General features: G+C 38.5%; 1 protein-coding gene across 3 annotated transcripts in view; it reads left to right on the top strand.

The window, feature by feature from the left end:
- The first annotated feature begins 24 nt into the window (after positions 1-24).
- Positions 25-11039, top strand: part of LOC134532162 (UDP-glucose:glycoprotein glucosyltransferase) — a 45100-nt gene continuing 34085 nt past the window's right edge. The window contains exons 1-4 of one of the 3 annotated variants that reach the window (XM_063368538.1): positions 25-87; positions 765-1000; positions 2101-2336; positions 4630-4815. In XM_063368538.1, the coding sequence (XP_063224608.1) occupies positions 772-1000; positions 2101-2336; positions 4630-4815 (651 nt within the window). In that variant the 5' untranslated portion in view covers positions 25-87; positions 765-771. The other 2 variants (XM_063368537.1, XM_063368536.1) reach the window with 2 other exon arrangements.

Genomic DNA, 11039 nt, shown 5'->3' with positions numbered 1-11039 from the left:
CACAAGACTATGCTGTGAACATTCCAAGATGACAACAGAACGGTAAAAAGAAAACTAGGAATCTCTTGAAGTGCAAACTTGATTCCGGTAAACAATCATTACTATTTCAGTGGAAAATAGATCAGATATTAATGTTGAATGTTTTTACTTCTAAACTATTTTTGTTGCTGCGTTTTGATACGATGAACCCAACTGATTAGCCTGAAGATCTTTGTTATATTAAATCGGTAAATTTTGTGTAAGTTGTCTTTTCTATCAACATTGCCACTATTAACAAGTGAATGCAAAGTTGCGTGGCTGCCGTTTTCAAGTTTTGATTGATGTAAAAATTGGTTATAGAACATGTAAAACCTTATTAATGACATTTGTAGTTTTGGGTGTTTTTTTTATCCTATTTTTGTAATTCAAAATACGCCTTGGTAGCTTTATAAAATCTTTTACGTTAGTAAAATATTTTGCTGCTGAGTTCTCGTCTGCTCTTTGCTACGGCTTTTAAAATGTGAGTTGTCATTGAATTTGGTTACATTATAAATTAAAATTGTGTTGCTGTAATGTTGTATCTAGAAAAAAATTTTTTTTGGCTTTTACCCTCATTCTCTAGCGTTATTTAATATCGCCTGCCGCGACGAAAATTGGATTGTCTTTCCTTAGGGAGGTCGTAGGTTTGATTCTTATCTTGTTATTTTGTTATAAATTGTAACGTTACGAATTTACATTTAAGCAAATTCTTATAGAGCTGACCTGACAAATCTTTATTTCTACAGGGCCACAATGCAGCAAGCAGCACTGGTACTGCTTGCTGTGGCCAGTCTGTTATACTCCCAAGTTTCTGGAGAAACCAAACAGAAAGTTAAGTCTGTTACCACCCTGATCGATGCAAAGTGGGAAGTTACACCTATCACTCTTGAAGTGGCCGAATATTTAGCAGATGAAGATCCAGATTACCTGTGGAGTTTCATGGATCTTGTCAGCAGTATGCAACCTCAACTTGTGGAACTTGGTAAGAACAAACATTTTATATGTTAATTAAAATTGTGATGTGAGCATATGTTCTTGAAGTATATATACATTACCTTTAAAAGGTTTGCTTTTACCTGTTTAGGCATTTAACCTTTTTAAAGGATTAAAACTAATACCCCTGTCTAGGATTTGAAAGTTACAGATGAAAGACAGTCTACTTTACATTACGATTAACAGATTTCATTTGTGGCTGCGCTTATGTTGATGTATGTACATTTTTATGAAATTCACCTAATGTAGATAAAAGCAAACAATGGAGGCCATTTCTTCATTGTCGGGATAACAGGGTAAAAAATTTTAATATTAGTAAGCTGTTTCAACCAATTTTCACAATATTTCTTTCTAATCAAATCAACATGCATCGTGAAGAGAAAAAAAAACTGCTGTAGAAATAGTTTTTGTAATTTGTTTTTCATTTTTTTTTTTAGCATTTAAAATGTATATAAATGGTAAGCAACTCAAACCTGCATAATCTTACTTTCATAGAGACTTCTTCTGTTTGTAATGTAGAATTTGAAAGTGATATTGTGTAAAGAGGTTGAATTGTACATGATAGTAGCCCACCCAACATGTAAAACTCTCTCCCAGCACATAGCTGGGACTACAGGTGGGCAGTACCGTTCAGCCTCTGTGCATAAGTGTAATTTAAATTAAATTAATTGAAAAATAAATGTTTATGTAAATATAAAATAATAAATTAGTAAAATATTAATTAAAATGAATTAATTTTCCTTAATGTATTTTACCCCCTTTGTACTTGTGTCTTGCTCGAATTCCTTATATGAGTACATAGAAATTATATCGTACTTATTTTTAGTGCACAAATTTATAACCAGTGTGTGTAACCTGAAGAGAAAAAAATTTTAATCAGTACAAACCGAATGTAAAAAATTCTGAAACTTGTTATATCTCAAAGGTATAGGCCTATACATACTAATTTGGTTGAAAATGTGTATTTCAGTTTGAGATCAGTGTGATTTTGGACGTGTACAAATGACACGTTCCACTAATGGAAGGCTCGACGGGTGCTGTAGCTGTGACGACGAGGCGAGTGTGTGTGTGTTGCGCGGCGACGTGCAGGCAGCGACCGGGAGCGCTACGACGCGGTCCTGCGGCACGCGTCCCGCCTGCTGTCGCCGGCGCAGGTGTCAGTGCTGAAGCTGGGGCTGTCCCTGCACGTGGACTCCCCCAAGGTGGAGATGTTCATGCAGATGGCGAAGGAGCGGGGGGTCCCCGCCACTCACTGCCCCGCTGCCGTGGACGTGCAAGGCCAGCTCAGCTGCTCCGCCGAGGAGCTGGTCCGGCTGGTCCGCCAGGTACAGCCTGTGTGACGTCTCGCAGTCGCGACTCTTGGTAGCAGTTGGTACTTCAGGCTGTAGGCCCGGTGGAAACTTGGCTGAGGGGCCAATGTAAAATCAAGACTGACATTTGCGTATGTGTAGAGACCGGAAAAATTCGCGGTTTCAATAGCCTTCAGGATAGACTGCACATTCCCCTGTACACTTGGGCAAATAACGCAAGTTCATTGGCTGCTGACTTTTGAGTCGTCTCAGCTGGTTTGTCTGTGATTCAATCCTTCTTTGGTTGAGGGTTTATAATTGGTTGAGATTAGTACAGATGAACAGTAAGCCAATAGCAAAATCATCTATAAGGTGTATGTATTTGACTTCTGGCCTATCGCCGAATTAATCCGCAAATTTTTCCGGTCTCTACATGTGTGTAATTACTAGAGACAAGATTATATGGTTAATCGCGACAAAACTGAAGGAACGCTGAAAAGCATTTCAAAACACAGCGCAACACCAAAGTGCAAGTTAATACACCATGTAGCACAGAGATGCAAGTTATATCATGGAGTTATGTAGCATTAACCAAAACTTAATTCAGATATTAAAAAAGTGATCTTCTAATGTTTGAAATTTAAGGAATGTCATTATTTCCAATAAAAAAAGAGAATCAAAGTGCAGGGATCAGAAAAATTAATTTAATTTGTTTTATTGTGCTTATATTATTGAGAGTATGTACAGCAAATCAGCTTTTATAAAAATAAAAACAATAACACTGAAATTCTTAGTTTTAAAAAAAATTGGACTAAAAATAAAACCATAAAATCTTATCTCTAGTAATTACTAAAAAAAACCATCTAATTTTTTTGCACCCCATAAGACATTTTTATGAATAGTATGAAACAGGCCTGTCGAGGGGTAGCATAGAATCATTGATAACATGTATCGTGTTCAAACAAGTTGCAAGTTTTCCTTCATATGATTTTTTGTTTAACTGGTTAGCTAGAAAATTTTCTGTAGAACTTAAAATTTATGGTGTATCTATATTACCTGATACTTGTCTGAGAAATTTTTTGTCAATCTTTTTAATGATATTTGTTTCTTGGTTCTTGAAATTTTGTAGTATACCAACAAAGAAATTAAAATAAGCCAGCACAGTATTGTCTCAATTAACCAAATTAATGTGGAGTGCAACAACCTCGGATAAACGAATCTCAAATAGCGTGGATAAAATTAGAAAATGATCATGGTTTTCAGCATACCTAGTGGTATCATTGGGGGGGGGGGGGGGGGGGGGGGGGGGACCATTTACCCAGCTTTTCTTTAGTGTAAATTATTTTATATCATTTCATAAAATTAAATCATTGAAATTAATTTAAAAAGGCTTTCTGTAACAGTTGGATCATTTTTTAGGTTCTCAAGCAAATATTTCAAAAGTAAGTGTGGGAATGGCGCTTAAGGTCAGCTTGGATTAGACGAAACCTCACACAGTCAAGTCTCACCTGTACGTTATTGTTTGAAGGAAACTGTTCGGAATGCTGAATACTTTGGTTGTGCCTTTGCGAATCTGCATACACACACCGGTGGTTAAAAACCTATAATTTGTTTGTATGTGTAAATGTGTATATATGCATACGGATGTGTAAATGAGGATATGTATATGCATACGGATTTGTAAATGTGTGTACATGCATACTGATGTGTAAATGTGTGTACATGCATACTGATGTGTAAATGTGTGTATATGCATACAGATGTGTAAATGTGTGTATATGCATACGGATGTGTAAATGTGTGTATATGCATACGGATGTGTAAATGTGTGTATATGCATACGGATGTGTAAATGTGTGTATATGCATACGGATGTGTAAATGTGTGTATATGCATACGGATATGTAAATGTGTGTATATGCATATAGATGTGTAAATGTGTGTATATGCATACGGATGTGTAAATGTGTGTATATGCATACGGATGTGTAAATGTGTGTATTTGCATACGGATGTGTAAATGTGTATATATGCATACGGATGTGTAAACGTGTGTATATGCATACGGATGTGTAAATGTGTATATATGCATACGGATGTGTAAATGAGGATATGTATATGCATATGGATGTGTATATGTATATGCATACGGATGTGTAAATGTGTGTATATGCATACAGATGTGTAAATGTGTGTATATGCATACGGATGTGTAAATGTGTGTATATGCATGCAGATATGTAAATGTGTATATAGGTACAATTGCACATGTGTATGTATATGTACATGTTGTGCTTGTGACTGGACTCGTGGCCGCCGGCGTGTCCAGGGCCCGGGCGGGCGGGCGCCGGAGCTGTTCGCCGTGGACCACCACTTCCCCGGCTCGCGCAACTGCAGCGTGGTGGCAGTGCTGTACGGCGAGCTGGGCACCCCTGAGTTCTCGCGGCTGCACTCGGCCCTGAAGGAGCTGGCCTCCGCCGGCTCCATGCACTACGTCGTGCGACACTACGTCCGGGTAAGTGCTCTTTCCTGCCCCAGTTCGTCTTTACGCCTGGATGCCATGCTAATAAGTTTCTGAAGGTACGTACTAGAAGTTAAAACTTATTAACAGGGAAAACATAGGAAAATTACTTTTTAGATAAATTACTGTATAATAGTGTTTAATATTTACCACATTACTTATGTATTAAAACAGATTACGTAATTCTTTTAAAATAATTTTCTTTTAATACGACTAAATGTAAAGTACCTCGATAAACTTCTTAACCGTGTTTATAGGTCAAGGGATAAATTTTTAAAATTATTTAGCAGGACATTTATTTAAGTGGTATTCTTATAAAGGTGTTTTACTTAAATTAAAAAGTATATTTTTATATACACAGTGTCAACTCTTTATAACGTCACTCGATTTAACGACAAACTCCTTAAAACGTCAAAATTGCTTGACTTTGGTTGATATACCTTGTTTTCTGTACTATAATACACTCTATATAGCGTCACACTCACTCTATTTAACGACAACAATACCACATTATAAATCATTAAACAGTACTTTTTAAGTTTCCGAAGTTGATAAGAACTGAGGCTGTGTACATTCTTTTGGTTGCTGTTTTGTTGTTGTATTATCTAGCACGTGTTTACTTCCACTGACGTACCGGAGATTCTAAGAAATTTTTTCTTTTGTTTTTGTATGATGAACTTGCACATGATTAATTCGGTCGCTAGACTTTTGTCAAGTGGTTACAAGTTATCATTTTCGCATTTGCTTACACCGCAGAATAAGATGATGCCTGAGTGACCGTTACGGTAGCCTTGCCTGGGAGGGGCGGGTAGGGGAGTATAGGGGAGGGAGGCCCAGCGCGCATGCGCAGAGAATGTATTCCAAGACTTTCACTTCGCATACCACCCTGAATGAAAACATTGACCAGTCCGCTACGTGCTAACGTGACGTGTTTCATGTTTATAGCTAAACAGAGAATAGTAAACTGAATACGTATTAAACGTAAGCTATCAACAAGTTCGCAGTAATGGTTCTTTGTTGTAATATATAAAATACTAGTTATTTTTCGTAAAGTGTTCTCTCGCGACGTTTTTTACCGCACATGCTGAATATAAAAATGCCGCCTACGTTATATAAAATTAAACAGAAAAAACTTATTTCGCAGGCGCGCGAGGTAGTGTTTAATGTGTTAAATTGTATGGAAAATGAAGCTCGGAATGGTGTGATGTTGTTATCTATTCCTCTTGAACGTGTGCAACTGCGCACGGCGCAAGCAACGGGAGTTTCTCGTGCTACTGTACAACGTATAAAGAAAGAAGGTGAACACATTAACGAAGATGGTGAAGGATTGTTCGAGACGCCGAACAAAAAAAGAAAAAAGTCTTCAAAATACGAACTGGATGGGTTTGATGAAGGAGTAGTTCGTAGGATAATTTATAACTTTTATATCACAGAAAAATGTGCGCCAACAGTGCCAATGCTTAGGGAGAAGTTGAAGATGGAGATAGGGTTTCAAGGTTGCGATAGTACCCTTCGTAAAATTCTGAAAAAGGTAGGCTTTCAGTGGCGTAAAACGAAATCTCACCGCCTCGTTCTTATCGAAAAGCATGATATCAGGCAGAAAAGAATTAACTATATACAGAGCATTATGCGTTTCAGAAATGAAAACAGGAATATAATCTATGTAGATGAATCGTATGTGTTATCCTCGCATGTGCAACAAAAAAGCTGGGCAGATGAAACATTAAACTGTGTCCTTCGGCCAGTAGCGAAAGGGCAACGCCTTATTATGATACATGCTGGCGGTAAAGATGGATTCGTGCCAAATGCCCTCGTTATGTGGAAATCACATCAAGCTACTGGTGACTACCACCACCAAATGAATCAGACCAATTATGAGAAGTGGATTAGGGAAGAACTCGTACCAAACATGCCAACAAACAGCATCGTGGTATTGGATAATACACCCTATCACAATGTCCGCGTAAACAAACCGCCAACATCTTCGTCAACAAAAGATGATATGAAAAAATGGCTGCTAGAAAACAAAATTTCATTTACTGAAGACATGCTGAAGCCAACATTGTACGAACTTATTAAGATAAATAAGCCACGACACTTAGTGTATTCCGTCGACCAGATTCTTGAAAGTTTCGGTCACACACCGCTCCGACTTCCACCCTACCATCCTGACTTGAATCCCATTGAAGGTATATGGGGTAAAGTTAAGGGTATTGTTGCATCAAAAAAATGTGTCCTTCAAAATAGATTACATGAAAAGACTTTGCGAAGAACAATTTGAGAGCATGGGAAAAGAAGATTGGGTTCCATTTTGTAATCATGTTGAAAAATTAGAGCAGGAGTATTACAGCCGGGATGTTCGTTTTGACATTGAAATCGACAAAATAATTATTACTTTTGGCGGTGTAGACAGTAGCAGTTGTAACACCCCTCGTGCCTCAAAATTTAATTATTTTAAAAGGAGCCTTGGAAACTGCTGGGTAAGAAAAATAAGTTAAGTAAATTGATTTACCAGAGGCGACACGAGGTGGGGAACAAACAAAATTTAGGAGCTTCCTGTAACAAGCAAGGAGGAAGTTGCTGGATCGTTAAAATTAATAAATAAAAATTACACGATTAACTTGATCTATAGTTTCCCTGTTTTATTTGCCCTGATGAATTATCTTGTTTCCATTATTTTACATACAAAAGGTTTTAACAAGTTTCAAAGATTAAAAAAAAGAAAAACGAAAAGGGGGCCGGCCCGCGATTATTTAAAACAATTTACATTCTTAGTTTGAAATATAAACATTTGCATTATGAGTTTCACACCCAAAATTGGATGGATCCGATGATTACATTGATAATTAGTTCCACATGTTCTTGAGGAAAACACTGGTCGCTGGTGGGTTGGTCATCCGCTTCAGATAGTTCGTAGCTAGGTAAGGGGGAAATGTTGAATTTACATTACCACCCGAGGTCTTCAAACGATCACGTCGGGTAGTAGAAACGTTTCTTCGAATGTGACCCACGGAACAGGAAGGGGGGTGGCCACGAGATGGGAGCAATCAGTCTCTCCCTGTCATCGACCCTGTCAAAACAGGGGAGTTGCTCAGCACGCTGCAGTCGTGGAGTCAGCCAGGGTCTGGAGCTCGCGAATTGCGCGGCAGGACGCGGATGATTTCTTCATGATTACATTTAAAAGAAAAAAAAATTTCGAAGTCAAATAATTAAACTATGCAGACAGACTAATCTACTAGAATTGACTTGAGGGATAGCATCCCTTATACAAAGCGACTACATAGTCGTTAGCGGTGGGATGAAGTCTTGCAGAGTCTGCCGATTCGCCGATACTCGATGGAGATCTGTCTGCAGACGCGACGCGAGTTGATCTGTGTCGCGGCAAACCGCGTCTCGTAATTAAAAGTGGCCGCTGGCTCTTACAGGTGGGGGGGGGGGGTCTGGGCCGCCGAAAGATTCCGAACTTGCCCGAATGCGGGCGAAAAAAAAAACTCTGGCAGGAGTTTTGAAGTTGGCATCACTGGGCGACAGTAGAGAACTCTGTCGGAGGGGTCTGAGTTGAAAACAATCGACTCGCCCACGGCGTCCATATAGCTCAAGGGAAAACAGGTGCTGCTCTCTGGCGCCCTAGAGGGTAGGCTAGCGGAGAAGTTCGCGACTTGGTCGCTAGGTAGCGCTTGCAATCAGTTCTGGCGCACTCGTTTTTGCGCGGAGACCTTGAGGAGGGTCACTGTTGCCCAGGGGGTGACGACCGGTCATTGGTCTTACTTGGAACTGGGAAAGGGGGAGGGGAGGGTAAAATGCAACGCTGCTGGGAATCTACGTCCCGTCGTGGCTGCAGAGGAGCGAACATAACACTAACACGTGATGAAAAAGGCCAATCTCAGCTCGTCTCTGAGAACTGGTCGCCTGCAAGCTACAGGCTTGTCTATGCAGTTAGGGTCACGAAGAGAAATGATATTACAGGCTTGAGGCGTGACTGAAGGCGGGGGAAATGGTAAGCTGTCTGCCAGTCAGGGATTAGGCCAGCAAAAGATCCGATACGCCGATGGGAAAGGGGCTTCAGAGCACTGAGACAAAGTTTAACTCAGAGGAGTACACCAGACTAATAAAGTAAAATCACACTATAGTAGAGCAAATAAAATTTCCACACAAAAATTTAAAATCATAATAAAAATTTAAAATATATCGTGTCGAAATTACTAATTAACGGCACATAGTGAAGATTCGAACTCTACCGAAGATGAAATGGAAGGAATTGGATATCTTGAGGAGAGCGAGTAAATTGGTGACTTTATTATTATTAATCAATAATAGACTGTAAGTTAATGTTTTTTGGTTGTGTACACTAATCTTTTTTTTTTTTCAATCGAAGAACTTGGAATTTCTCAATTATTTTTTAAGTGATTTTATTAATTTATAATACAGACTCAATGTTTTTGGTTTGTGTATACTACACCAGCTTGCTCCCCTTCCCCCTACAAGCTTTCTGAACGTTCGTGACGTCACCCAAGCATCAAGTTATCCTGCGGGCAGTGTACTGACTTTCTAAATGTAAACATGGCGAGTAAACGAAAATCTTTGTTTATTGACGAAAAAGTTTTATTAAGCTCTTGATGCTGCCAAACTATTAGGAAAATACTTTTTGTATAATCAAAGTGGTCCAGCAGTATCTCAAGTATCATATCAGTAAAATACATAAGAAAATACAATTAAAATATTGGAGCAGCAAAAAACATCAGACAAAGTTAACAGACTATATGCAATAAGTGTTGTTATTTGTATGAATATTATTGTTCGTGTGAAAAATGTGTACTATATTAGTAAATAAATATTATTATAGAACAGTAAAATGATATCTTTTATTTCTCTCCATTTAACGACCACTCTCTATAACGCTGAAAAATGCTCTATCCGTTAAGTGTTGTTATATAGAGTTTACACTGTATATACGTATATAAATACACACATACATATACATATACATATGCTCAAAGCATCAGAAACAACCAATGTAGACATGGACATGTTTAATGCCACCAACATGTACTTAATAAAATTTGAATTACAGTACAGTAAATCCTTGTTCAGTTATTAAAAAAGTTAAATTGTATGTATATTTATAGATCCAGTGCTAAATGTTTTTAATTTATCATGCGGGAGATTTTCTTAAAAAGTTGGATTTCCTAAGGAGGGTTTTACTGTGATAAAACAAAATTACCTGAAACTAATGTTACTAAAGTTACAGCCTCAAATTGAAGGGAAATTCGTGCACGTTGTCTAGTGCTTGTGTGAGATCTCGAAACACTGATGCAGTGGTAACACTACTCGCATCTAGAGGGTGAAAGCATGTCATTTGATTATAGTTCTGTTAAACCCCACATCTGTATTAGAGTTCCTTATCCTAACTGTTGCATTGCAAAGCCATGAATGTGTGTTGTTTTAGTGTGGAATTGCATGGAAGCTATGAAGGGCGTAGTGGGGGGCCGTTGCACATGATTGTAATGTTTCACATGCCCATGGGCCATTCAAGTGTCTGAGCTCCGGCACATACGTACTGTCATGTGCCTTGTTCCACTTCTGGAGTGCTGTTTGTAGACGTCATAGTACAGGCCCACCCAAGTGGCAGTTCTCTTGGCAGGGATATTTGAGTGGTTAGTTCGCTCGCCCCCATCAAGGCGGTTCAGGTGTGATTCCCGGAAAAATGGAACCAGCAAGTGAAAAAAGTGTGGCGGACATGGCTGTGAGTTTCTACGTACTGGTATTTTCATTTCCCCACCGATTCATTCTGTCACTGCTCTGCTCCCATATCACCATCATCAATGTTTCTCATGACCTCCACGTCTGCGGGACGTTAACCCGGTGGTTCTCGAAAGTGTGCCCAGGATGTGACATTCCAGAGATATATGGGTCCAGATATACAAATATTCTAGTTACTTTGTTACATCATTTCTTAAGGGGACAACTCTACAAAATATGGGTCCAGATTGTTATACCATTTCTTTACAAGAATACTTTTTTTTTGTGTAAACACATTATTATTATTATTATTATATGTTATTTGAACAACTCTAGAGGTTTTGCTCGAACAGTGACTTAGTTCAGTGGTGCTGTAGTTGGCCTTCACTGTGTGTGAACAACGATGAATGACATTGAAGTAGGTTTAATTTAATTTTTTTATCAGATAAATTTTTTTCTGTAATATTTTACTAAATTAT

This window comes from Bacillus rossius, chromosome 5 (genome assembly GCF_032445375.1).
Source record: "Bacillus rossius redtenbacheri isolate Brsri chromosome 5, Brsri_v3, whole genome shotgun sequence".
Lineage (NCBI taxonomy): Eukaryota > Metazoa > Arthropoda > Insecta > Phasmatodea > Bacillidae > Bacillus > Bacillus rossius.
The sequence above is the reverse complement of the archived record's forward strand: the minus strand, read 5'-3'. Positions and strand labels throughout refer to the sequence as shown.